Below are 27,748 nucleotides of genomic sequence, written 5' to 3'. Positions count from 1 at the left end.
TAAAGCGTAGAATATTTAATGAATAGGAAAGGCAGAAAAAACACACTTCATGGTGTAGACTTTCCTGGCACTTTTATATGAATTTAACAAATTACACATATAAATTATTATTATTTATGGCAGTGCTTTTACTTACACTAGAACCAGACTATATTTTTCATTTCAATATTTGGAGAAATATACTTTAATATCATAGATAAAACTTAAGACAATGAAATTGCATGGGGAAGGGCATAACATATTTAAGTTGGGTAACATGTGTACAATCCCTGCGAATAATTCAAATGCACAGGGTTATCCACAAAGTCTTTCAGAAAACAGTTGTACAAATGTAGCTGGATTTATTGTATATGTAGTGGACTTTGAGCGATTGAAAGTTAGCATCAGTCCCATGCACCTAAATTTCAAACTTTCACTTGACTTATGAAATAAATAAGTACAAAATGAATGAGCTGATTTCATTTGTACTTAACATTAACATTTACAAATGTGAACAGCCATTAGCTAGTTCCTCTATCCATTTGAATACATAATCCTTCATGGTATATTACCCTTAGATCTTTTGTAAATTAGACACTGAGTGAATAGTTGGGCAAAGGAAGACTAAAGTCGGTGAAAATGGTGTTAATATATCCAGTATAATTTCTTATGAAAAAAATAATAAAAATTTCCCCGTCAAAATCACTCTGCATGTGAAGAACAAAAGTTAATTAATGTCATAGAAATCCTAACATGTCCTCCTGGCTGGCAATGTCCATGCAACCTCGCTTTCAAAGTGTCATTTTTAAAAATATGTTAAATTTCAATGGTCAAAACTCACTGGACCATGTAAGCAGAACAGGATCATTGTTCTGATATGTAAGGACTTTTGGAAGGCCAATGAACGCATTTAGACTGGTTTTCTTTGCCCGACTAATTACTTTAATTTCGCGATTTGCATACATAAAACTTTCAGTGTTGTTATTTTAACAATTGATACACTTTCATACTTTTAACAACAATAAAAGTTTACACAAAATATGCACAAAAAATGACACAAAATATTACATGCGGGGAAAATCAAGCGATTGACCTCCGTGCAATTAGTGAAAACTTCCACATTTACAATACATTGTCTATGGTGATTTTTATCAGACTTTATTCTTTTATCTGGAATCAGAAACAATCCATATACTTTAATCTAGTCTCTTGTTTGAAAGACTTTGTATTTTTCTGCCTATTTACCTCTTCAGTGTTCCTCTCATATACAAAGTCTAAGAAAGACACAAGAGATACACAACTCTAAAATGAACACCGGTACTTTGTCAAATTTAAGGTGAACATTCTGATCTCTAGATACAATGTACTCAAATTTGAATAAATACATCTACTAATTAGTATTTACATACAAATGATAAAAAGATATACAATAAGATCCACTTTTTGAACATGTACCCATGAGCATATAAGGCATCTGACAGTTTCTTTTTATTATTATTTTTACTGATAAAATAGGTATACATGTACATTTACATGGTCAAAGACAAATGTCCGTTTTGGTTTTACACACATCTAATAAATACACACAATGATGAGCACACACCGCTTTCTCCAAGATTACAACAAGTATCATACATGTATTTTAAACATAAGAGTCTGGCTGATAGCTACAGTCGAACCTGTCTATAAAGATCACCAAAGGGACATTGTATATCTGTCCTACATTGACAAGTGCTATTTATACAACTTTATACAGAGGTTACCTTCATAGCAGGTTTGACTGTATATATGTACACTCCACAGGAACTCACAAATTATAAGAAACATTAAATTTTATCTAAATAAAAACAATATATAAAACGAATATAAATAACATACAAATAATTTTCCATTACATAATATGTTCTTTTTTTCCTTGCAAAAAATGTTGAAATCACAATATTTAAAACAAAATTGTCTATCACATTATTAACAAAACAGATACTGTTAAATTTTACAATAAATATTTAGCGTTTATTTTACCTGATATTTACACAAGTCATGAACAAGAGGTCCGTCACTTGATCACCAATACACACTACAAGGTTCTTACAAAATACATATCAAATTTTAAAACTAAACAAGCAGTTCTTCCAAAAACATGTTAACAGTTTAAATTTATAATTGATAGTTATAGAATTAGCATTTGAGAACATTATGATGTAGAAAAAAACAGAGGGATCTTGGCGCCCACCTAAGAACGATCTTTGTCTGACAAAGGAAAGAGGGATCTTTTCTCTGCTTTTGAAGCTTTTACTACTTATTACTACACATGAAATTTCAGAAAGATCCCTTGACTACTTTCTGAGATATATATAACAGTAACAAACTTTAATTATCAAAATCCAAGATGGCTACCTGTCGGCCATCTTATTCACAGATCAGTACCAAAATGCAATATGCATAACCAGGGACCTAGGGGAACCTGCACATGAAATTTGAGACAGATCCCTTCAGTACTTTCTAAGAAATAGTGGTAACAAGCTTCAACTACCAAAATCCAAGATAGCGTCCTGTCGGCCATCTTGTTCACTGATCGGTCCGAAAATGCAATATGCACAACTACACCCCTAGGGGAACCTGCACATGCAATTTGATACAGATCCATTGAGTACTTTCTGAGAAATAGTGGTAACAAGCTTTAACTATCAAAATCCAAGATGGCCGCCTGTCAGCCATCTTGTTCATCAACCGGTCCCAAAATGCAATATGCACAACTAGGCCCATTGGGGAACCTGCACATGCAATTTGAGACAGATCCCTTCAGTGCTTTTTGAGAAATAGCTGTAAAAAACTTCAATATGTCAAAATCCAAGATGGCGGCTGTCGGCCATCTTGTTTATCGATCGGTCCCAAAATGCAATATGCACAACTAGGGCCCTAGGCAAACCTGTACATGAAATTTGAGAAGAACTCTGTTGATGGTGGGCTAAAAAAACAAGAACATTCAGTTAATATGGCAAACTTCTGGTGGGACTTAGGAGAACTTTTTTTTCAATATTAAAAGTACGCTATACCAAGAAGAAAATAGCATTAAAATAGGAATTAAAAAGGATTGATTGAATCCCTAGATAAGGACATACTGAAACATAATAAACAACTATTATTTGTCAGTAAAAAAAGCATGTGATGATTCATAGCGTAAAAAAAAGTCTTTTACTTGAGGATTAGATTTAGTTTTAATTAATCTACCTTTTCCTTTCTTACTACATGTACATGTACAAGGTAATTATTCTGGGCACATGTTTAGTGGAATGCAGTATACAACATGTAGCTAAAGCTCTATTTATAATGTTATATCTTACAACAAGGTTAAAAGTTCAAACACAAATATCACAGTCAATTTTAAGGTGGTACCTTGGAATGTTGTGCTGAATACAGGGAAGGGAATTAGTAAATGACAAAATGATAATATATGTGATGAGATTTGAGATTCCTTTTTTGAGGGATGGAGAGGGGCGGGGGATGGAGTGGGGGATGGGGAGTGGGGCCAGGGAGAGACAGAGGCAACAGGGTAAGTCTCTGTGAAATGGCTAAAGGATGATTGTTGGATAGATTGATATCCAAACCTGCTATTGAGGCAGCTGCTTCAGTCTATTTACTCTATAGTCTTTAGGATATAGAGGACACGAAGGACAGACCCTGTGGAGGTGGAGTATAGCTGACACAAAGTATGTTCCCTCTTACACAGTGCATGGTCTTACCCTAAGCAACACCATTTACCTCATCTCCTACATGTATAGCGAACAGACAACCTAACTCCAGCATTCTTACACCTTCACAGCAATTTGTATGATGTTTTTTACACACACAAAGACAGGGTTGTAAAACATCGATCACAATTAACCATGGCCATTGGCACATCATCTAATTTCTGATGTATTATGTACATGTGCAATGTCAGTATGCATCACAGGGTAGATACGGAAAAAGAACAATATCCAAGCACCCTCCTGAGGTCAATTAAGTGTCCATCACTAAACAGATTCAAAATCTTATCCCTATCCTAACTGGACCTGTCCTCTTCTACTTCTATAACATCTGACCACTTGATTTGTGGCTCTTCCACTTCAGGAAGCTCTTCCAGCTATGAGGTGGAAGATCTTCCGAGACGACTTCTCTTCATAGAAGAGTTTAAATCAAGTTGGCCATAGCTGATTCAGATTTTTCTTGACTTGGCCCACCCAGTGATTCTAATACCTCCTACAGGAGTCAACCTGACAGCATGATTAACATACACTTTAAAGACATGACATGTTGATATGACCTGAAATAAGATATGTAAGGCTAAAATAATGAGCAAGATCATACACTGGGGATATAAACTTCAATTTGACATAAAAGGCCAAACCTAAAGTCAAATTGAACTCACATACTACCCTATGTAACACGAGTAAAATATTTGAATATGTAGTATTAATTTTTTTTAAGTGAAAATGAAAAACATATTTACATAGTTGTTATAAATATATAACATTTAAAAGGAATTTTTGAACAATTGCCATCATGTCCAGACAAGTTGTAAGGTTATGAAAACATTCAATTGTTGAAAAAAAAGTACTGAATGTTTCATCAAGAATGGTCATGTTTTGCTCTATGTTTTTGGTAACCTGAGAAAGTTTGAAAAACTGAACATAGTCAGAACTGCACTTAAACTCTTATATCTAAGGTCTATATTTAACATGTTGTAATTGTTTGTCTTTGCCGACAAAAAACTGAGCAAAAATCAGTATGAATTGATTGCTGCCGTTTTTGGATACTTCTCAACTTCACATCAAAGTTTTCATACTTTGAGAAAGAAAAAGAAAACCTTGTATCAATACAGGCAGTGGTGATAAATTATTTAGTGATAACATGATGTTGCATAGATTCTTCGTAAGATGGTGGCGCCGGTCCATATTCGTTGCCCCAGACCAGGTTGGTGCTGCCGTCCATATTAATAGGAGGAGCAGTAGGAGTTGGAGAGGCAGTAAAGGTGATGGACACACTTGATCTGTTACTATGTTGCTGATTTTCTCTCCTCTCCTCAACAGTAGATTGCTGACGACTTGTTGCTCTGTATTCTGGTTTACGACTCTGTTTTTTATTACAACAGTAGCAGAAGAAGATGAGAAGTATGAGCAGTATTCCTCCGACGATTCCGAGGACAATGGCCCAGACAGTGGTTACATTACCTCCAACTGTAAACACATCAGTCAAACTTATGATATGTATAAATACACATGTCATCACTTACTACTATTTTGTTCATTGTTACGTTACGAATTGTGAACGTCAACAATAGTCGAATGACGTCATGTTGCTGTACTTGATTGGTTTCGATTGAATTAATGCACCTGGGCCAGACTTGAACTTAGTTACAATGGTTTGATGATTATGAAGTATATGTTACTTTGATGTAAACGTTAAAGTATCTATAGAAAGCTAGACTCAAAAAGATGTTCAGTAGGTAGGAATGCATGGAATAGCTCAGGGGTGTACAATTTCATAATTAAAATGATTTATTATTTATACATATGTTATGCAATTAAGATCTTTGAATACTGATAAGTGCCAGTTTGCCTGTGATGATATCACTACACCTTATTTGCTATATGTCGGCAAATAATATTATCGTATCTTGGCTGAAAGATGATTTAATTGTGGTAGAAACAGGTCACACAACGAGTGGTTGTTGGATATGAAATACATTCCAAACTCGTAAGTTATTTTTTTAAATTAAAAGCTAAAGCTTGTGTCCTTTGTAATTTTAAAAAAATAACTCACTCGTGTGGAATAAATTCCATATCCAACAACCACTCGTTGTGTAACATCTATGTATAGCTAACTATCCCCTCCATTCCATTGATATCTAAACTGGATATGTAAATTAGGAATATCTATATTATCTTTACTATCATTTGACTCAGAGATAAAAAAAGTTATTGGGAAAGAAAATACATTTCATTCACTGCCTGTAATATGAAATTTAGAATAAGGATTTGTAATGATGGTAAGTTTAGTAGATTACAGCATAGGTGTTTAGCACGCTGGTAAGTCAAAGAAAGAGAAAGGTAAGGAACTCATCCGTGATGCAAAATTGGGTAATTTAGTTCAAGAACCTCAGGTGTTTTCTTGATTGGCAGAGTTAAAACCAACCAACCAATGAGATTAGGCTTTACATAACTTTCAAGATAGTGGCAAAATGGCCGTCTACCTGACCCGGATAACTAACGACATAAGGACCACGAGAGGGCGATTTGAACGAAGCGTCAAACAAGTAAATACGTTTGTTTTCACTTGATGTTTGTTTATGTCAAAGCCTGTTATTGTAGGCAACCATGTTTTCAGTGTTGAGAATAAACATTATAGTTTGCAAAAATGTTCTTGATCGAGTCCAACTAACGGAATTTGTCAATTTTTCAAGTTATTTTTTACTAGTTCAGTATGACTTCTTGTTATCATCTTGAAGTTTAACATCTTAACTTTTAATTAAGACCAAAGCTGTTGAGATATCTGGTCTGGATATTTTTTAACAGCACTTTGTACTAAATTACAAAATTTTGCATCACGGAGGAGTTCCTTACCTTTCTCTATAATTATATTAGTCTATAGTGGGTCTTTGACTTACCAGTGTGCTAAACACCTATGATTATAGCTAATAGCAAATTCTGTTTGTTACACTTAGTGTCCTTGACCTTACTCACCAGAGTCATCATCACTAGCAGTAGGAACAGAATACACTGTGGTTTGTCCAACTGAAATATACAGTAAATTGGATTGTAGATGTGATGATTTGACAAATAACACGCTGAATAGTGAACAAGGATCTATCAAACTTTAATCAAAGATGTGTCAGGTGCCAGCTAAAAGTTGACGACATATATACCAATACTTGGTAGGAGCTGTATGTTTATTGTATGTTCATGACTATCAGAAGAGGAAGAAATGAAACCAGAACTAATAAAATATTTATCTCCTTTCAAATAGAGACATAATAATTTATGTAAAAGCTTTTCTCTACACCTCGGCACCTACTCTTTCCATTTAAGTTTTATCTGAGAATGATATTTGATAACTGGATAATAATTGTAAAATTAGTCAGCTGTATTTTACAAATGTTTCCCTCACCTCTGGCTTTAGCACACACAAAGGGCATTTCATCTTCACAATTCTTCACCTCCCAGTGATTTGATTCAAAATTATGGACAACACAGTCTCTTTCGACTGACTCTGAGAACCTGTTGACAATGTAAATTTGCATGCATAGAGTCTATTAACCTGGAAACCATGGCAGTCATTTTTTTTACAGAAACACAAACTACAAGTGTCATGAACATCAAAGTTTTTCGATATAAAATTACAATTTATATTTCTACTTTTACATATTTTATGACAAGAGATTCAAAATTAGTTCACTGTGTTACAACTAGCTGTTCTCCATGCTTACAAGTTAAAAAATCATTCCTCTCCAAACATGCACCAATCAATACTTTATCTTCTCTATAAACCTTTGAGTGGAATCATGTTCTCTAAGCATATTTTGATTTGCAAATATAGTTCAACCTGATTGAAAATTCCTTTTGGTTGCACTAATTATATTTTCCTGACATTCTTTTTATTGCAAAAGTATACATATGAACAGATTTATATTGTCTAAATTTTAGAATGCCCTGAAAATTTAGTACACCCCAAAATAGAGAGCATCAAATTAATTTCAGATTGGACCCCATTGCTGAGCATAGAAAATGAACTGCAGCTTACTGAATAGCTGATGTTGAGCCGTCTAGCCATCGGTAGGTGCCTTCTGTCTCAAGGTCATTCAAACCAATCCAAGCCTTTGATACTCTGGCTACATTTTTACCATAGTCTGAAAGCAAAACGTTTAACAACCAAGATATTATTACTGTAGTCTGGCTCATGATGAAGGAGGGGTAGTTCACCTTCACCTCATCCAACTGATTTGGGTTCTTGGTACATGTAATTAAGCTGCAGGTGATACTCAGCTGCATGGTTGATTTTCAGGTGAAAAAGTTTAACTTAAATGTAGGAAAATCTAGACCGAGTCAAGATTATTTGATATTTTGAGTAAGCTACTGGCAAAACAAATGATTAATTTGTGTTCCCAGAAAGCTGTTATACAAACACTGTATATGTTGTGGTACTCAAGACAATTTGGGAGGGTGGAAGCAGTAAGTCTCAAGCATTTGCAATTGGGGGAGGAATATCATTTTTTTTTTTGGCAAGTAGAGAAATCTCTTAGACTATCCTTTGTAAAAAGGTTTTATGATACATGTATATACACCTTGTATAGCAGCTACAAGCTGATTGGAGTCAAGCTTGACTAGGTTTGACTGGCTGTAGCCACAATACTGTTGGGCCGACGTGTAGGATGCTCCGACAGCTGGCTGTGTCATTAAGGTATAACAGTTATCTGGAGTTGACATGTCAATCCATCCCGGAGGACACAAGTATCCGTCTGAAATAATATGGCACAATTTACCAGTACATGTTTTCGATAGAACAGTACACATTAATGTGTCACAATGTACATGTTTCATCTGGAACAATATGGTACTCTGATTAACATACAAATGTAACGCTGGGTTTTTGAGGGTTTTTATTTTAATTAATTACAATTCACAGAATTCTGTATTACATTTTGTATATCTTATTTAATTAGGGAGGTTCTGGTCGTTGAATTTCGTGAATAATTTGTTTTAGTTGTATAACTGCCATGGTCATTTAGTAAGAGCTAGCTGTGGTTTTATTGGTATGTTACAGACTTTATATTATCATCAATAGCACTCTCTTACCAAATATGTATATAACAAGATCTTATTGTGACAGGTGCCATCACATAAAGTTCCCAAAATCTCAACAGATCCTAATTTGACAAGAGTGACCTCCCCTGAATGATGAAGTGACATTGTTTTACCGGTAAATAAATTTTATTTCGCAGAAGAAAAATGCTTTTTGAAAAGTCACATCATTTAAAGTTAATACTTATTTTATTAGGCACATCAATGCCTATATTTGTATTTGATTTGTGTCACTAGTAACAATATGATCTATAACTTACAAATACAACAAAAATGAATTTGGACCTAAAATGGACCCCTGCTGACCAGTGAATAAAGTGAGATGACTCTTATTGCTTTTAGAAAATTTGAAATACGTAGTTAAAAAATTTGGGTTTGTTTCCCCTCATAATTATGGTATTTTTCACTTTAAAAATTTAGAATCTGTTTTAAACTACAACTTAAACTGATTCCAGGCAAATCAGACCAGTAGTTGAAAATATATAAACAGTTCAATTTTGAACAATGAAAGGCTGTCCATCTTGGATGCTGGTCGGAAAAAATGAAATCGGTTGACACTGCAGGTCACCAGAAACGACCTTGCAAAATTTCATGGCAATCCCGACTTACAGTTTCCAAGAAAATGGTCGGACAAAGTCGCGGAGGAAAAAGAAGAAGAAGAAGAAGACCAAGAAGAAGAAGAAACGGAGCAAACACAATAAGTTTCCCACTCAGTTGGGGGACTTTTAAATTACAAGACTGCAAAGATGATCATTTTGTTAGAACTTATCCTACATTATACTGAATGTTTGTAGAACCCTTCACCATTGAAATCCCACAAACTACTAAAGAAAGTTTAAAAGAGGGAAGAACTTCTGTTTCTTAATAAACTTTCATCTTAAGTGTTTAACACAACACCTCAAGTAGTACAACTTGGACACACTTTTTTTTAACAATTCAAGTTTGAATTCAAAAGACAAAACAGAGATTTGAAGACACACACACTCAGCCCATGCTCACAAATGAAAAAATTTCTAATTGATAAATTGTGCAATAAAAGATAGATGAATATATTGTGCAAAAAATGGCAAATGCAATAATATGGACAGAAGGACAGATAAGAGAACTTATTTCAGGGCAATATTTGGGAACAAACAATGATTCGTTTTATTTATCAGTGCTATCACTATTAGTTTATATATTATATCAAATATTCTAGCAATTTTTATTTATCCATAAGCTCAACTTACCAAAAGTTTCGAACTGAAGAACAATGCCAGAATGATCGTAGAAATTTTTGTCATTTGAGACAAAGTTAAGGTAGAGGTGTTGACCACTGCTGACCAGTTGGTATGGATTGGTACTATCACAGATGTCCAGTAATATCCTTGATGATTCTGTCTCACCTAGAAATAGGTCAAAAATGATTCAATAAAAACAGTCTCACTGCAACCTCCAAATATAAAACACAGCAATACTAGAGTGCTTTATTGCTGCCAGAATATTTAGGGCTTTTCACCTTTGGGGGAAAATACCTACCAATATTGTTTTTGTTCTTTTTTTTTTTTTTTATTCTTCGTCTTCCTCTTCTGCATTTAAAATTTTGTGCAAAAAAATCTAGGAAATGGTAAGAGATATGCTAATGAACTTATTGTCATGTTGTATAGCACAAGTTGAAGGGGTGACAGCAACATTTTCATGTTAGTCGAAAATCCAATATGGCCGCTATGATGTCATACCTCAAAAGTTTAAAACAGATATAACTTAAATAAAATCAAGCAGGTAAAACAAGAGGCCCAGAGGGCCTGTATCGCTCACCTGGTTTGTAATTCCAAGTAATGTTCTGAATACAGGTTCATTGTTTCTTTTCTGAAGGAATTTTAATATTAACCTCTAAATCCCCTATTGGGCCCCACCCCTCCTGGCCCCAGGGGGTCAGAGCCAAAATTTATACTAGTTTTGTTCCCCTTCCCCAAAGGATGTTTATGGCCAAATTTGGTCACAATCCAAGCAAAACTCTAGGACAAGTAGCGATTTATAGGATTTACCTCTATTTCCCCTATTGGGCCCCACCCGTTCTGCCCCCGGGGGGCCAGAGCCAAAATTTATACAAGTTCTGTTCCCCTTCCCCCAAGGATGTTTGTGGCCAAATTTGGTTACATTCCATGCAGAACTCTATGACTAGTAGCGATTTAAAGGATTTACCTCTATTTCCCCTATTGGGCGCCCCCCCCTCTCCTGCCCCCGGAGGGTCAGAGTCAAAATTTATATAAGTTCTGTTCTCCTACCCCCAAGGATGTTTATGGCCAAATTTGGTTACAATCCATGCAGAACTCTAGGACAAGTACCGATTTATAGGATTTACCTATAATTCCCCGATTGGGCCCCGCCCCCTTCTGCCCCACGGGACCAGAGCCAAAATTTATACAAGTTCTGTTCCCCTTCCCCCAAGGATGTTTGTGGCCAAATTTGGTTACAATCCATGTAGAACTCTATGACTAGTAGCGATTTAAAGGATTTACCTCTATTTCCCCTATTGGGCCCCACCCCTCCTGCCCCCGGGGGGTCAGAGCCAAAATTTATACAAGTTCTGTTCCCCTTCCCCCAAGGATGTTTGCAGCCAAATTTGGTTACAATTCATGTAGAACTCTATGACTAGTAGCGATTGAAAGGATTTACCTTTATTTCCACTATTGGGCCCAGCGCCTCCTGCCCCCGGGGGGTCAGAGCCAAAATTTATACAAGTTCTGTTCCCGTTCCCCCAAGGATGTTTCTGGTCAAATTTGGTTACAATCCATGTAGAACTCTATGACTAGTAGCGATTTAAAGGATTTACCTCTATTTCCCCTATTTGGCCCCACCCCTCCTGCCCCCGGGGGGTCAGAGCCAAAATTTATACAAGTTCTGTTCCTTTACCCCAAGGATGTTTGTAGCCAAATTTGGTTACAATTCATGTAGAACTCTATGACAAGTAGCGATTTAGAGGATTTACCTCTATTTCCCCTATTGGGCCCCGCCCCTCCTGCCCCCAGGGGACCAGAGCCAAAATTTTTACAATTTCTGTTCCCCTTCCCCCAAGAATGTTTGTGGCCAAATTTGGTTACATTCCATTCAGAACTCTATGACTAGAAGCGTTTTAAAAGATTTATCTCTATTTCCCCTATTGGGCCCCGCCCCTCTTGCCCCTGGGGGATCAGAGCCAAAATTTATACAAGTTCTGTTCCCCTTCCCACCAGGATGTTTGTGGCTAATTTTGGTTACAATCCATGCAGAACTCTAGGACAAGTAGCGTTTTAAAGGATTTACCTCTATTTCCCCTATTGGGCACTGCCCCTCCTGCCCCCGGGGGGTCAGAGCCAAAGTTTATACAAGTTCTGTTCCCCTTCCCCCAAGGATGTTTGTGGCCAAATTTGGTTACAATCCATGCAGAACTCTAGGACAAGTAGCGTTTTATAGGATTTACCTCTATTTCCCCTATTGGGCCCCGCCCCTCCTGCCCCCGGGGGGTAAGAGCCAAAATTTATACAAGTTCTGTTCCCCCTCCCCCAAGGATGCTTGTGGCCAAATTTGGTTACAATCCATGCAGAACTCTATGACTAGTAGCGATTTAAAGGAAATGTTGACGGACGGACGGACGGACGACGGACGACGCGCCATGACATAAGCTCACCGGCCCTTCGGGCCAGGTGAGCTAAAAAAACAACAATATGGCTGCAATGACATAAAAGCTAAAAACACAAAAACAGCTATAACTCAAAAAGTATAAAAGAGGCCCATGGGCATTAACGTCACCTGATATTTGACACAAATTATATATTTCATTTACTAACAGATTTTTTTTTCACAAATTAGGAACATAGATCTAATAGGTCTACATACAAAGTTTTATTAAGCTCAGTTTACATTTACTCAAGTTATCATGTTCACAAGGTCCAATAATAATTGTTAGTGCAAAGGCTATAACTCCGTAAATTACCGTCGAATCAAGCTGATTTTCTAACTCGTCCGAGATCTTTCCAATGCTAGTCTACATACAAAGATTCATTAAGATCGCTTCATATTTATTAAAAGTTATCGTGCTCACAAAGTCCAATAATAATTATAAGTGCAAAGGGCAATAACTCCTTAAATTTCTATCAAATCAAGCTGATTTTCAAACTTGTCCGAAATATTTCCAATGTTAGTCAACATACAAAGCTTCATTAAGCTCGGTTTATATTTATTCAAGTTATCGCATTCACAAGGTCAATAATAATGATTAGTGCAAAGGGTAATTACTCTCTAAATTACAGTCGTATCACACTGATTTTCGAAATCGTTCAAGATCTTTCTAATGTTAGTCTACATACAAAGTTTCATTAAGCTCAGTTTATATTTACGACATAAAAAATTATTTAAAATCTGAAGATGTTTTGTTGAAGGGAATTATTTCTAACTTTCTTTCATTACATGCTCTGTGTTATTAAAAAGCTCGCAAGAGGTCAAAGTTTACCAAAATTTACTATTTTTAGATTTTGTATATATGTCAATTAATTGAATACATAATTATATACTTTATAACAACACAAAATTTTAAGTCAGATGACCTTTAAGGCCCATTGGGTATCTTGTTATCATTTGCTCAAACGTAGTCGAAGACACCACCTACGCAAATCAACAGCTGGTCGAAGGTATTTTGAAATATGAATTAGAATCAATAAGATTTAGATGAGAGTTCTTGTAGGTTGATCAAACTTCATGCAGATCTTTCTTAATTGTATTCAGGGCTAAAGGTCAATGTCACTTGGTGATAACTTGAAAACACATGCATTACCTATATGAAAATCTTGATTCCATACAATATTTTCAGTTCTTAATGTAACTTACCTGGCAATGATGGTATTGTAAACTAAATTCAGTGAAAAGCCCGCCAAATTGTGTATGACAATTTCTAGTATATACCTATACTACAAAGATATTTTATCATGGATACTACTTTGATATCAATAAATCTGTTGATTTTTTCGCAAGTTATCATCTGGACACAAATCCGGAGAGACAGACAGACAGATGGGAACAAACACTATATAGTCAATAATGCAGTAAGCATTGAAATTACTAACCATCACGTACAGTCATATGGTCATAACCACTACAAAGTGCATAGGAAGCTGCCCATTGGAGGTCTAGACTGACCACGGTCAGTTTGATCCGGTACCCAGCACCTGCGTCCACTCTCCAGCCGCATGCTAGGTTATTGCTGTAGTGACTTTCTCCTGCCTTACGAGTAATGATAGTACCAAAGGTCTGGCCCGATATGCTCTGCACATTATCACAGTAATAGGTCTGTTGGCTTTTGCCTGGAAAAAACATTAGTCACCAAATGGTAAAGACTAAATGTGGCAATTAACAAGAGGCCCAGAGGGCCTGTATCGCTCACCTGGTTTGTAATGCCAAGTAATGTTCTGAATACAGGTTCAGTGTTTCTTTTCTGAAGGAATTTTAATATTAACCTCTAAGTCCCCTATTGGGCCCCACCTCTCCTGCCCCCAGGGAGTCAGAGCCAAAGTTCTGTTCTCCTTTCCCCAAGGATGCATTTCTGGCCAAATTTGGTTACAATCCATGCAGAACTCTTGTACAAGTAGTGATCTATAGGATTTACCTCTATTTCCCCTATTGGGCCCCACCTCTCTTGCCCCCAGGGGATCAGAGCCAAAATTTATACAAGTTCTGTTCCCCTTCCCCCAAGGATGTTTCTGGTCAAATTTGGTTACAATCCATGCAGAACTATAGGACAAGTAGTGATTTAAAGAATTTACCTCTATTTCCCCTATTGGGCCCCGCCCCTCCTGCCACCAGGGGGTCAGAGCCAAAATTTATACAAGTTCTGTTCCCTCTCCCCCAAGGATGTCTGTGGCCAAATTTGGTTACATTCCATGCAGAACTCTAGGACAAGTAGCGATTTAAAGGATTTAACTCTATTTCCCCTATTGGGCCCCGCCCCTCCTGCCCCCGGGGGGTAAGAGCCAAAATTTATATAATTTCTGTTCCCCCTTCCCCAAGGATGCTTGTGGCCAAATTTGGTTACAATCCATGCAAAACTCTATGACTAGTAGCGATTTAAAGGAAATGTTGACGGACGGACGACGGACGGACGGACGGACGACGGACGCCGCGCCATGACATAAGCTCACCGGCCCTTCAGGCCAGGTGAGCTAAAAATGGCAGTGGTGTGTTTCTAATTTTAATTACCAAATTTGCCTTAATTAGCGCCCAGGGGGCACTAGTGGTGTTCCGATTGTCGCATATAATCGCTTGTTGATCGATGACAGCTTATCGATTACGATAATCGATTGTTGTATTGAATAATCGATCCTCGGTAATTTCACCTAGTAAAACACACCTTGTCGTTTTCCACTCGAATGCACCAAAAGGGATGCAACTTAAATCAACACCGCATGGTCATACTTGTAGTATTGTTATAATATGGTGAAATATCTTCATAAACTTTCTAATATATATGCAAATTTAAACTGCAGCACTGCATTTACTGTACTGCATTACATATTTCTTGCGTCCTCTATACAAATGCACTGTGACACCTCTTCACACATTAGCACTTATTAGGTAATTAAAATGAAAGTTGTTGCCAAAAAAAACCCATAAAAACAAGAGATCCCAGGGGCATCTTGGCGCCCACGAAAGAATGATCTTTGTCTGACATATGACAGAGGGATCTCTTCTCTGCTTTTCAAACTTCAATTACCAAAATGTAAGATAGTGTCTGGTCCGCCATCTTGTTGACCTAACAGTCCAAAAATCCAATATGCACAACTAAGGGTCCTAGGGAAACCTACCTATAAAATTTGAAAAAGATAACTTTACTCTTTTATAGCGGTAACAAACTTTTGAACTATCAAAATCAAAGATAGTGGCAGGTTGGCCATCTTGTGAACTGATCAGTCCCAAAATGCAATATGCATTGAAAGATACTTTCAGTACTTTCTGAGAAATAGGGGTAACACACTCAACCTGTCAAAATTCAAGATGGTCGCTGGTCAACCATCTTGTGAACCGATCGGTCCCAAAATGCAATATGCACAACTAGGTCCCTAGGGGAACCTATATATGAAATTTGAAAAAGATCCTGTTTGATGATGGTGGGCTAAAAAGTCAGCCAATAGCCAATAATTATTTTAACTTGATCATTCCGTACTCATGGCACTTTAATCTGTCACGGTAAATATGCATATGGCTTCTTTCCTTTAAGGCCCAGTATTACATCACATGTGAAAGACTCACAAGTTTATATAATATGGGATACAATATTAATGCTGATGTTATAAGCATCATATAGTTGTATAACATTGTTAAATGCACAGTATGAGAGGTGGTCTTTACATATGTGTACATAACTACAATTCATCCAGAAGAGCAACTTTGCCAAGAGTATTTAGTCCGATTCTCATCCTACAACCCATGGTAGATCTCACTTCACAGATGTTCCTGCACTGTGCCACCTGCTGGATCACTGCAGTTGTGCCCTTCCATTCAAGTAATAAGCAACCAATTAAACAGTTTAACTTTGTGAAACAGAAACCATGCATGTATTTACTTCCCTATCTGTTTGGAGAGCAACGTATCCAAGACAATCAATTAGCAAGTTTAAAGGATTTGTGCAGTCAAAAATGATAATTTCAGTTTATGCTGGAAATGGCTTTATTAGCACGTGTAGAAACCTCTCCGTGCCGCACGCGACCAGAATAACCTGTAAGCCGTCGATATCGAGGTCCAAAATTCTGACCGCCCGATTATGGATATTTTCTAGCTCTAAACCGTGTGACGTCATAATAGTCCGTGGCTTACAGCTGTACTATAACTGATGTGCTATCACTTACATTGACGGTCACAGGAAAAGCCGATCAACGATTTTTTAAGATTACTTTTGAGTGAAGTTAATCGTACAATAACTTTGGCTCGAATGTAAATAACTAAAAGAGTGAAATTTGATGTTTCAAATACTCAAATTTATGCTCTAATAGCAGATATCTTTGTGTAATTATGAAAGAAAATCCACACAGAAATCAAAAGTTTCGGATTTTTTGTCGAGGAGTTCAGCTACGAATAAGCTGTAATTAGATAATATTTTCCTGTAGTCAGTATCTTTGATATATTGTGAATTATAAAGTTTGTGACTGTAAAATGAAAGTTTACGTAACAATTTAAGAAATCCTTGATTAAAGTATTGATGTACGTACACGCCGATGATTGATCATTACAAGCATTGTGTTGTGTGTTGCTAACCGAATAAATTGAGATACATTTATTACAATACCGTAAAACGTTTCAACATATATATAGTAGAAAAAAATTATTTTTGATATTATAAAAGATCTAAATATTGAGATATTAAGCAAAACAAACTATTTTTCAGACCGTGCGGTCGCTTTCAATTTTTAATCGATATACGAGTAGATACTCCGATATAGATATATAATTAGCCATGCCTTTGGTTTGATGGTTATGTAATACCTTGACCAGAATGTTGTTTACCTGTACACAACGCCATTTATCGAACTCACCTGTAATTACCTGGCCACGGGCAATTTGCTATTCGGCGGACTATATCGGGTATTTGCTATTGTCTTACTGTCAATCAGGTTAGGACATCCATTAATTGGATTGTGATTTGAATTATGGAAACCCCGTACATCTATGCTCTAGATTTTTTTATTGTCACCTCCATTTTTAAAATGAAGATGTAAAAGCAAATGGAAATAAAATATCCCTGATCATACCTAGGAATATATATTATATATATATATATATATATATATAGAAAAAAATGCACAAACGACGAAGTCTTCGTTAAGCATATATATATATATATATATATATATGTCGTACACAGGTAAAACAATAATGGAAGTTGACTTATTCAGAAACAAAAATGGTTCTAAGAACTATTTCAACTAAAGATTTAAAAAATTATTCCAGTCTAGTACTGTAATTACGTAATTGTGGCATATACTTTGCAATCTCTCGTAATTTCTTAGGTATTGGTAAACATTCTAAGCATGTATTTTCACCGTTTCGAATCTACATGTATAGTCATACAAGAAGGGTTACAGCATTACCACACTAAATATATATACTTATTTAAATATCACTAAGTATCGACAACGAATATACTATTTTAAGGATTTAGTATAATTTTGAAATAATGAATTTAAATCTACATTTATACTGTAATTTAGAAACATATATCGGAAATATCATTGATGTATTTCCGATTTTTAGTAAAAGTTATGGATAAAGTTTCAAATGCAACAATATAGATATATATATTATTTTCGGTAAAATTTCGGTACAAGTTCGGTACTGTAACTCCAATATCACATAACCGATAACCGTCCACATGTTATTTTTACTCAAAAACTGTGCCATATTTGTATCGTTATGGCAGAAGTTTGAAATAAAAACACGGATTCTAGATATATTCATGCTAAATTTTGGGATTTTACTGGTAAAAAGATAGTGTTACATTATACTGTTTGTTATGTACACAGAAATTTACATCATAATTGCTATCTAAATTTCAGTCCAGTCTGATCAGAACATCATTTTGATATCGCTATCAAATTGGACTAATTATCTAATCTAAAGTAAGATATATGCTTGTTTGAATGTTTGAAATGGTGTAAATAGAATGTTTTGAAACTGAAAATATCTACATCATAAAGCTAGAAAAACCATTTACTCGAAAAACTCAAATTGTAGATCTAACGTATACGTATATATGCTGTATATGTGTATAGTACTAGGCTTACCTTGTCTAGCCATGGACTACTGTGACATCACAAGACCATGTGACCGCCTAGCTCATTATCTCTGAACCGTAGTCGACACTACCCGTAAATCACGACCAAAACCAACCAATAGCGCTAAAAGCTAGGCGATTCGTTGGGTGGGACTTAATTTTTCATTCATCCAAAGCAATATCCTGACGTATTATTAAAAAAAAAAATTTGGCTGCACAAATCCTTTAAAACATTCAATAATTGATTAAATAGTCAGTAATATGACTTCTCTAGGAGTTGATGTTGACTGGTATGGCATGTCTGATGCCTCAATATACAAATGTAGGTCACTATACTATCGCTTCAGTTCAGTTTTGTTAACATATCAAACTGACAAAGCCGTGTTTTTATTGGTCGCCTGAACCTAATCGCATCCAATCAAAATTTGAAAGCAAAAACATCAGGTTTTAAGTGAGATCTGCCAAGGACAAGAGAATGGGACTAAATATCCTTGGCTAGCAAAGTTGGCAGAAGAAGGAAGGGGTGCTTATAGGGCTAATATGACAATACCGGTAACTATAACCTACAGAAAGGAGATATAAGTCATTTAAGTAATAATCAAGTAACTTTACAATTATATTTATACATATATGATAAAACAGCTTTGGTTTTATTCCATTCTATAATGTCCTTTTAAATACTATAACAACCACATTGAGTCATGTAGGAGGTACCAGGATTTAAAGATAGAGAAAGGACAGGTCTATATGATTTCATTATGATATGAATGCAAGCAATAAAATTGCTTCATGCATGTATATTACATTTATTTTGAATAATGGATAAATTTCATTAATTTGTAAGTTGCCCTGACAATGTAACTATATATCAGTTAGGATTCTATTAATATATACATTTTTGTATCTGATATGTCAACACTGTATAAAGGAAAAGTCTAAACATTTTATAAATTATTTAAAAATGATTAAATTCAAATTTCTAAAAATCTTTGATAATCTAATTATAGTATTTTCAGACATGGCTTTTTATTACCAGAAACATACACAAACTCACCAGGAACAGGAAAAGCCAGACAAGCTAATGTCATAAGAAGAACATTCTGCAACACCGGACAGATTCTACAATGAAGAAAATTAGTTGAGTAATTAAGAAGTAAAATGACATACTGCCAGGGTATCTATGTGCATCAGCTATCTCATTTTTTTTCCCATTCAATTTTGAATTGTAACATAATCCTTCATGTTGTTCATTTACATGTATCTAAAGAAAACAAATAAACTGTTGAAGCATCAAAGCAGAAACATGCACAGATACACATGTATCATGTATAAAGTTATAATTAATCAAAATGATCTTCAAGGTGTACTTGTAACTTTATTTAATCATCACATTTTTATTTGTTTATTATTTGTGTTTTAACATTATCTGTGCTTTCCTTTGCAGATTCATACCAGTTGTACCGAATTGGTATGGCACCATCTAATGTAGTCCGCTAAACCTACTTATATTATTAGGTGTTTTTTTTGCCCTATAATATTTGACAAAAAAAATACAAAATGCCTAATAATATAGGCAGATTTAGCGAACTACATCTTGTGACTTTATAGAATGCGTTTGAGCTTTTCCAATATGGTGACACCCATATGAAAGGTATGTATATTTAGTTATTTTCTATCTTGATATCTTATGGATGTAAAAGAAGCTAGTACTAATCAAAAGTTTCAAATGCATTTGAATCCATAGTAAATCAAAATTTCAATGAATACAAACCTATAACATCTTGTTTTCACCAAAAGGGAAATTTTGATGACAATTGAAATACAACACTTGTACATTGGGTCACCTTCTTGGATCCAAGTGATACGCTTCAAGAAATAAACCACTTGTATGTACAATTGAGAGTATAAGCTAACCTTTACACTACATTTAAACTAGTAGTTCACTACATTTAAACTAGTAGTTCACTACATTTAAACTAGTAGTTCACTACATTTAATCTACATGTATAATCTAGTAGTACACAAATGTACATTAAATTAGTAGTGCACTTGTTAACTTTCTCTAGATAATTATACATTTCATAGATTTTAGAGTCACATATAAGTACAGTGGGTAGCGCTTCTTAGTATTGTAATTCTCAACACTTTTGCTGTTTTGTCATTAATTAATGAGTATATCTTTTTGTAAGGCCAAATGTAATCTAGATTCTAGACTACATGTAGCTACCAGACATCACAGGTAGCCTTGAGTACTGCCCATTACCTGTATGGGGGTTTTGGTGTCGATCACTTATCTGGGTGTAATATATATAATGTACAACTAGTTTACCTGTAGTTTAAATGTAGTACATTACTAGTTGACAGATACAAATACAAAGATTACTGCGAAATCTGTCCAGTCTGGTTGCTTCGGCGGATGACTCTGGAAGTCTGTTCCAGTCTCCGATGGTTTTAGGAAAAAAGGATGTTTTGTAAACATCTTTCCAGGATGATTGTATACGGATGGCATGTCCTCCCCAACTTCTAAGATCACTCTGTACAAGCTTAAGGTAGTGCTGTGATGGAATGGCTACTAATTGGTGGTAAATCTTGTACATCAGTACAAGTCGAATCTTAGCCCTCCTGATTGATAGTGATTCCCAATCCAGCTGCTGTAGCAATGATGTCATCATACTCGGCTCTCTATTTGTGTAGTTTCTTGTGGTAAATCTAGTCGGTCTACGTTGGACTGATTCTAGCAGATTGATTTTGATGGTCGTTGGAGGGTACAAGACCGACAAGGCATATTCAAGTGTTTTTTATTTTTTTTATTTTCAATTTTTGATGTCACATTCACATGTCTTATATAGTTTGAATTACAATAAAAAGAAAGTGTTTTCTATATAATATACATATATAGGGCTTATTTGTACACAAATTGTCTACATCATTTTATTAGATGTTATTATAAAATTTACTTGATTTTTGTTTGAACAAACACACTCAAAAACAACAACATGGTTAAAGGAAAACACATATTATGTTATTCAATGTTTGCTATATAAACTTGAAAGAAAAACCCACTCGGGAGTTTACGTTATAACATTCATAGGACTTTAAGCAGGCAACATAAAAACAAAAACAAAAATTATGAAGACCCAAAGTTAGAATGCTATTTCATCCATACATAACCAGATATAATATACGTTAGTATTAAAGTTAAATTAGAAAAACCATGAAGAACAACTTAATGACGTTGCCTTATTAAATATGACAGAGTATTTTAATAGAAATTTCATTACTTTAATAATTATTCTAAAAGACCTTCAATGAAATTCCATTTTTGATTTATAATAATTTGTTTCCTATTTGAATAAGTTTGTAACCCATACATTTCTACATTTCTATAATAAAACATGTGTGTTTTCCAGTCGCTAATTGTAGGAATTTTTTTCTTCAATTTACATAAGTATACATAATATTTTATCATAAGGAATAAAAAATTGATAACATCTTTGTATTTATTATCCAAAATTCCTAGAAACATAATAATTGGGGTCCTTGGCAGTTCTAAGTGATATTTCGTTCTTAAAAGGTATAGAAAAGATGACAAAAATGATTGTACATGACAACATTCCCAAAACAAATGTATTAACGTTTCTCTCCCCTCTTCGCAAAATGTGCACCGTTCCGTTTCGCTCATTTTAACTTGCATTAATTCAGTATTTGTATATATACTATTCTGTGAAGAAGTTTGAATTGGAAATTTTGCAAAATTATGTCATCTGTAATATATCTTGGAAGTAAGTAAAACTCTGACCAGGATTCTTTGGGAATGTTGACAATGTAACATGTCCTGCCAGGAATCTTGACTTTTTTTTGGTACTTCTGTAACTTTTGTTAATAAACATTTATAAAAGAATTTGGTAACCTTTTCATGACTTTTTAAGTATTGAATATGTTTACATGATTTCATTTCCAATTGTGTATTATTTTGGTATAAAATATGTTTCCAAGATCTAGGAATTGCATTCAAAATTCCATAAAATTCAATAAAATTAATATTCAAATTATATTTCACACAAAAGTTATCGTATGATAAAAATTCATTATTCCCAACGAGGTCACCAATAAAGTATACACCGTTTTCACACCATTGTTTATATAATATTATATTATTATCAATTTTTATGTAATTATTATACCAGATTGGCTGAGATGCAACGTTGTCAGGGGTTTTGGAGAGATAATCTCCAGACAAGTCTGCCTAAGTGTTCAGAATCTCTTTCCAGAAAATATTTAGAGATTTTGAAATTTTTAAAAGACCTTCTCTTTTCATTTGAAAAATTTTATTGCCACCATATGGTTCAATCTTATCCAGAAGCAGTGTTTTCCAAGGCAAAGAATTTAAGGGATCAAGTATTTTTTTTATCCAACACATTTTCAAAGAATGGCAAAAAGAAACGATATGTGGTACCCGAAAACCTCCTTCATTATAATCGCTATACATAACAGTGCGCTTTACTTTATCAGTCTTTTCATTCTATAACAAGAGATCCCAGAGGGATCTTGGCGCCCACCAAAGAATGATCTATGTCTGACAACAGAAAGAGGGATCTTTTCCCTGCTTTTCAAACTTTTACTACATACTATATATGAAACTTGAGAAAGATCCTTTCAGTACTTTCTGAGATATGTAGCAGTAACAAACTTCAATTATCAAAATCTAAGATGGCTACCTGTCGATCATCTTGCTGACCGATAAGTCCGAAAATGCACTAGACCCCTTCAGGAACCTGCACATGAAATTTGAGAAAGATCCCTTCAGTACTTTCTGAGAAATAGCGGTAACAAACTTTAACTATCAAAATCCAAGATGGCCGCCCTTCGGCCATCTTGTTGACCGATCTGTCCCAAAATGCAATATGCACAACTAGGGTCCTAGGGGAACCTACATATGAAATTTGAGAAAGATTCCTTCAGTACTTTCTGGGAAATAGCGGTAACAAACTTTAACTATCAAAATCCAAGATGGCCGCCGGTCGGCTATCTTGTTGACCGATCGCTCCCAAAATGCAATATGCACAACTAGGGTTCAAGGGGAACATGCATATGAAATTTGAGAGAGATCCCTTCAATACTTTCTGAGAAATAGCGGTAACAAACTTTAGCTATCAAAATCCAAGATGGCCGTCAGTCGGCCATCTTGTTGACAGATTGGTCCCAAAATGCAATATGCACAACAAGGGCCCTAGGGGAACCTACATATGAAATTTGAGAAAGATCCCTTCAGCACTTTCTGGGAAATAGCGGTAACAAACTTTAACTATCAAAATCCAAGATGGCCGCCAGTCGGCCATCTTGTTGACAGATTGTCCCAAAATGCAATATGCACAACTAGGGCCCTAGGGGAACCTACATGTGAAACTTGAGAAAGATCCCTTCAGTACTTTCTGAGAAATAGCGGTAACAAGAATTGTTAACGGACGGACGGACGGACGGATGGACGGACGGACGGATGACGGACCACGGACGAAAGGCGATTTGAATAGCCCACCATCTGATGATGGTGGGCTAAAAATTCAAAGAAGCATTTTTGTAATTCACTGAAAATAGTAAAAGTAAAAGTTTGTATAAAATGGGTAATGCTAACGATTTTATAATAGTTACCTTCACTATATATGTGAGGTATATATTCAAGTGTTGCCTTTACCAGGTTGGGGACACTCCTGTATTTGCAGGATAGTCCTGTTTTTGGGTAACAGTCCTGTATTTTAGGAATAATTTTGTTACGCAAATGCAGGATTCTGTGAAATGAAAACTGATAAAGTTGTTTTAAACAATGTTAAATATCAAAAAAGGGCATCATAATTTTTACATGGCATCATCACTTATACAACTTTCCACATTTTTACCCAAATGGAAACAAATTTCATTACCTAAATGTTTGTAAAATTCATGAACAAAATCATCTCTATAGCTTACTATGGGGCTAAAAATAGAACACAGGTAAACGTCAATCAACCATGAAATTTGCACTAAATTTCCCTGATGGCTGTAGTGTATATGGAGAGCACCTAAATTGTCACTTTATAACAAAGTGAGAAAGCAGAATGATGAATCCAATTGTTCATACACAAAAACATAAAGTATTCAATCTGAAAATTTTGACGCCCTTTTTTGATACAAATTTTTAAAACAACTTTATCCATTTTTATTTCACAGAATCCTGCATATGTGTAACAAAATTATCCCTCATTGCTCAAATATAGGACTATTGCTCAAATGCAAGACTATCCTGCATATACCTGTATACGGGAGCGTCCCCAACCTGTTTACCAGTGTTTGATAGGCTCTTTTTACATCCCCTCATGTTGCGACTAATTAAGGAATCTGATGGTTCTGTTTGCCTTGGAAGTTATCATGTCAATAGGTGTGTTCCGCTTAAGGTCTTTGCTGATTGTAACTCCAAGGTACTTTCCGGATTCTAAACTGTTCTTTTTCAACTTGAACATGTCCATGGAACAGGTTTGGCACAACCCTGCATATGGGTAACAGTTACCCATTTGAGTAACATTTACCTGTTTGAGTAATCAATAAGTTACCCAAATGAGGAATATTGTGTAAGAAAAATGCATGAAGTTGTTTTTATCAAAAAAGGGCGTAATAATTTTGACATGGCATCATTACTAACATAACATATATAAGCTTAGTACATTATAAATCAAAATGGGACAAACTTCATTGTCTCAATTTTGGTAAAAGTCACAAAATAAAACACCTCCATTGCTTACTATGGTGCTAAAAATAGAACACAGGTAAAACTCATTCAACCATGACATTTGCACTGAATTTCCCTGATAGCTATGCACTCAATGGAGAGCACCTAAATTGTCATCTTACAACAAAGTTAGACAACAGAATTTGATATTTCACCCACAGAAACATAGAGTCTTTGATCAGTTGTAAGACATTCTAAAAATTATGACGCCTTTTTTTGATAATAATTTTTAAAACAACGTTATACGTTTTCTTTTCACATAATTACTCAATTGTCACTGTGTAACTTATTGATTACTTCAAACAGGTAACTGTTACTCAAATGGGTAACCCTAATCCGATTAGGGTAACCCATATGCAGTGCCCAACCTGTGGAAGGGTTTGTTGGATCTACTTCTAGTTATTTCCCCATTTTCATCAGCTGTATCATGTTTTCAACGCAAAAGGATTTTTAAACTTACCCATTCATAATTTTGTTTTCGTCAGAAAACGAATCGCATAAATTTCTTCCCTTTTCAGCTATATTTCGCAACGGATTTCCCAAAACTGTTTATTATGACTATTTTTTTTATCTTTTTTTGACAAAAGAGTTCCACATCCGTATATTACGAATGTAAACAAACAATCTCTCCCAGGGTGCAATGCGGTCCCCATGTGAAGACGCTTCGAATATAAAAGCCAAGTATTTCTCGATGTTTACAATAAAATGGATATAAAAGTAAAACATTAATAGTTTGGGAATACATGGATATAAATAACCATGTAGTTTTATCGGATATATCTTTCTTATTTTCAACAAAGAAACTACACTCTCCATAACCACTCACTTGAACACGTCAAACACAGTAAATACTTAGGCCTCACACTGCAAAACAACCTCCAATGGGACAAACACATAAACAACATCACCGCAAATGCAAACAGAACACTAGGTTTCCTAAAACGAAACCTCACAATCAATTCACCACACATTAAAGAACACGCATATAAAGCACTTGTTAGACCCAAACTTGAGTACTGCTCCTCTATCTGGGACCCACACAATACTGGCCAAATACAACAAATAGAAAAAACTCAACGCAGAGCAGCAAGATATGTACAAAACAGGTATCATAACACTTCTTCAGTCTCAGACATGTTATACACACTCCAATGGCCAACACTACAAACACGCCGTCTACAATCACGACTCATCCTCCTATATAAAATCACACACCATCTCGTTGCCATCAACCCAGAACAATACCTAACACCTGTAGACACCCGCACTAGACACACACATCCCTATGCATACAGACACATCGCCGCCACAAAGGATACATTTAAGTACTCCTTTTTCCCACACACCATCACATACTGGAATCTCCTCCCTGTGGCAACAGTACAAAACACACTACACTGGAGGGCTTCAAGGCAAACATAAACAACGTAGCCCTTGAAGCCCCCACTCACAAATAAACACCTCATTTTTTATCATGATTTTAACCTATCTACTTTTATCTATTCCAGCACCAGAAAAAAAAAAAAAAAAGCACTGTATATAACCCCTTCCCCCACGCCACTGAGCCAATCACTCACCTAAAATCGTCACTATTGACGGCTGGTGACAATCCAAAGATTTTCAACAAAGAAAACTTTCCGATCACAAATAAATCGGGTCCACCATCTTGGATTCGAATGATATGGCCGTTTTCGATTATACGGTTTGACTGGTTGACCAAGTTGTTCGTTTATGAATAAAAGACGGACCTGCTGATTTTAAATTGTTTTCAGACGAGCCTTGACAAAGCCAATAATCTGATTTTGTATGGGACAACCTACCAAATTATATATGCCAAAATTTAGAAAATATACAATTGGAGGCAGCAAGAATAATAACAGGTGCTACCATATTATCAAGTATAAGTCTATTGTATAAAGATTTAGGCTGGAAAAAATTATCTAAAAGAAGAGAAAATCATAAAATTTTGCAGTTCCACAAAATGTATCATGGGAAAACTCCAGATTATCTATCACGTATAATTCCAAATAAGGTATCAGAAGGTCATATGTATAATACTAGACATTCAGACAATTTACAGCTATTAAATTGCAAAACACAATTTTATAAAGACTCTTTTTTAAATTCTTTAATTATGTTATGGAATTCGTTATCAGTAGAAATTCGTGAAAATCCGTCTATTGGCATAATTAAACGCTTTTTGCAAAAAAAAGTATGAATAAACCCCCATTATATTTTAACTCAGGAGTTAGAAATCTTCAAATTCTACACACTCGCTTAAGACTAAAATGTAGTAATCTCAAACAACATTTATATATAAGAAACCAAGGATCTATAAGTGAGATACGTCCTTGAAGAAACTTAGAAGATAGTCCACTTTGTACCTGTGGT

The 27,748-nt window shown here is 35.3% G+C and overlaps 1 protein-coding gene across 2 annotated transcripts; it reads right to left on the bottom strand.

Moving 5' to 3' along the window:
• LOC138316199 (uncharacterized) lies at positions 1-25,945 on the bottom strand. 2 transcript variants are annotated; one of them, XM_069257776.1, is made up of 9 exons: positions 25,818-25,945; positions 19,652-19,716; positions 13,901-14,137; positions 10,049-10,204; positions 8,303-8,476; positions 7,762-7,867; positions 7,129-7,238; positions 6,705-6,755; positions 1-5,198 (listed from the first exon to the last, which is right to left on the bottom strand). In XM_069257776.1, the coding sequence occupies exons 1-9, from the start codon at positions 25,823-25,825 to the stop codon at positions 4,858-4,860; spliced, it is 1,248 nt and encodes a 415-aa protein (XP_069113877.1). In that variant the 5' UTR covers positions 25,826-25,945; the 3' UTR covers positions 1-4,857. The 2 variants fall into 2 exon arrangements, with proteins under 2 accessions (XP_069113877.1, XP_069113878.1); XM_069257777.1 differs by lacking the exons at positions 19,652-19,716; positions 25,818-25,945 and adding an exon at positions 18,608-18,799.
• Between the last annotated feature and the right edge of the window lie 1,803 nt (positions 25,946-27,748).

Source organism: Argopecten irradians, chromosome 2 (genome assembly GCF_041381155.1).
Source record: "Argopecten irradians isolate NY chromosome 2, Ai_NY, whole genome shotgun sequence".
Lineage (NCBI taxonomy): Eukaryota > Metazoa > Mollusca > Bivalvia > Pectinida > Pectinidae > Argopecten > Argopecten irradians.
This window is presented reverse-complemented; position numbering and strand designations above follow the sequence as displayed.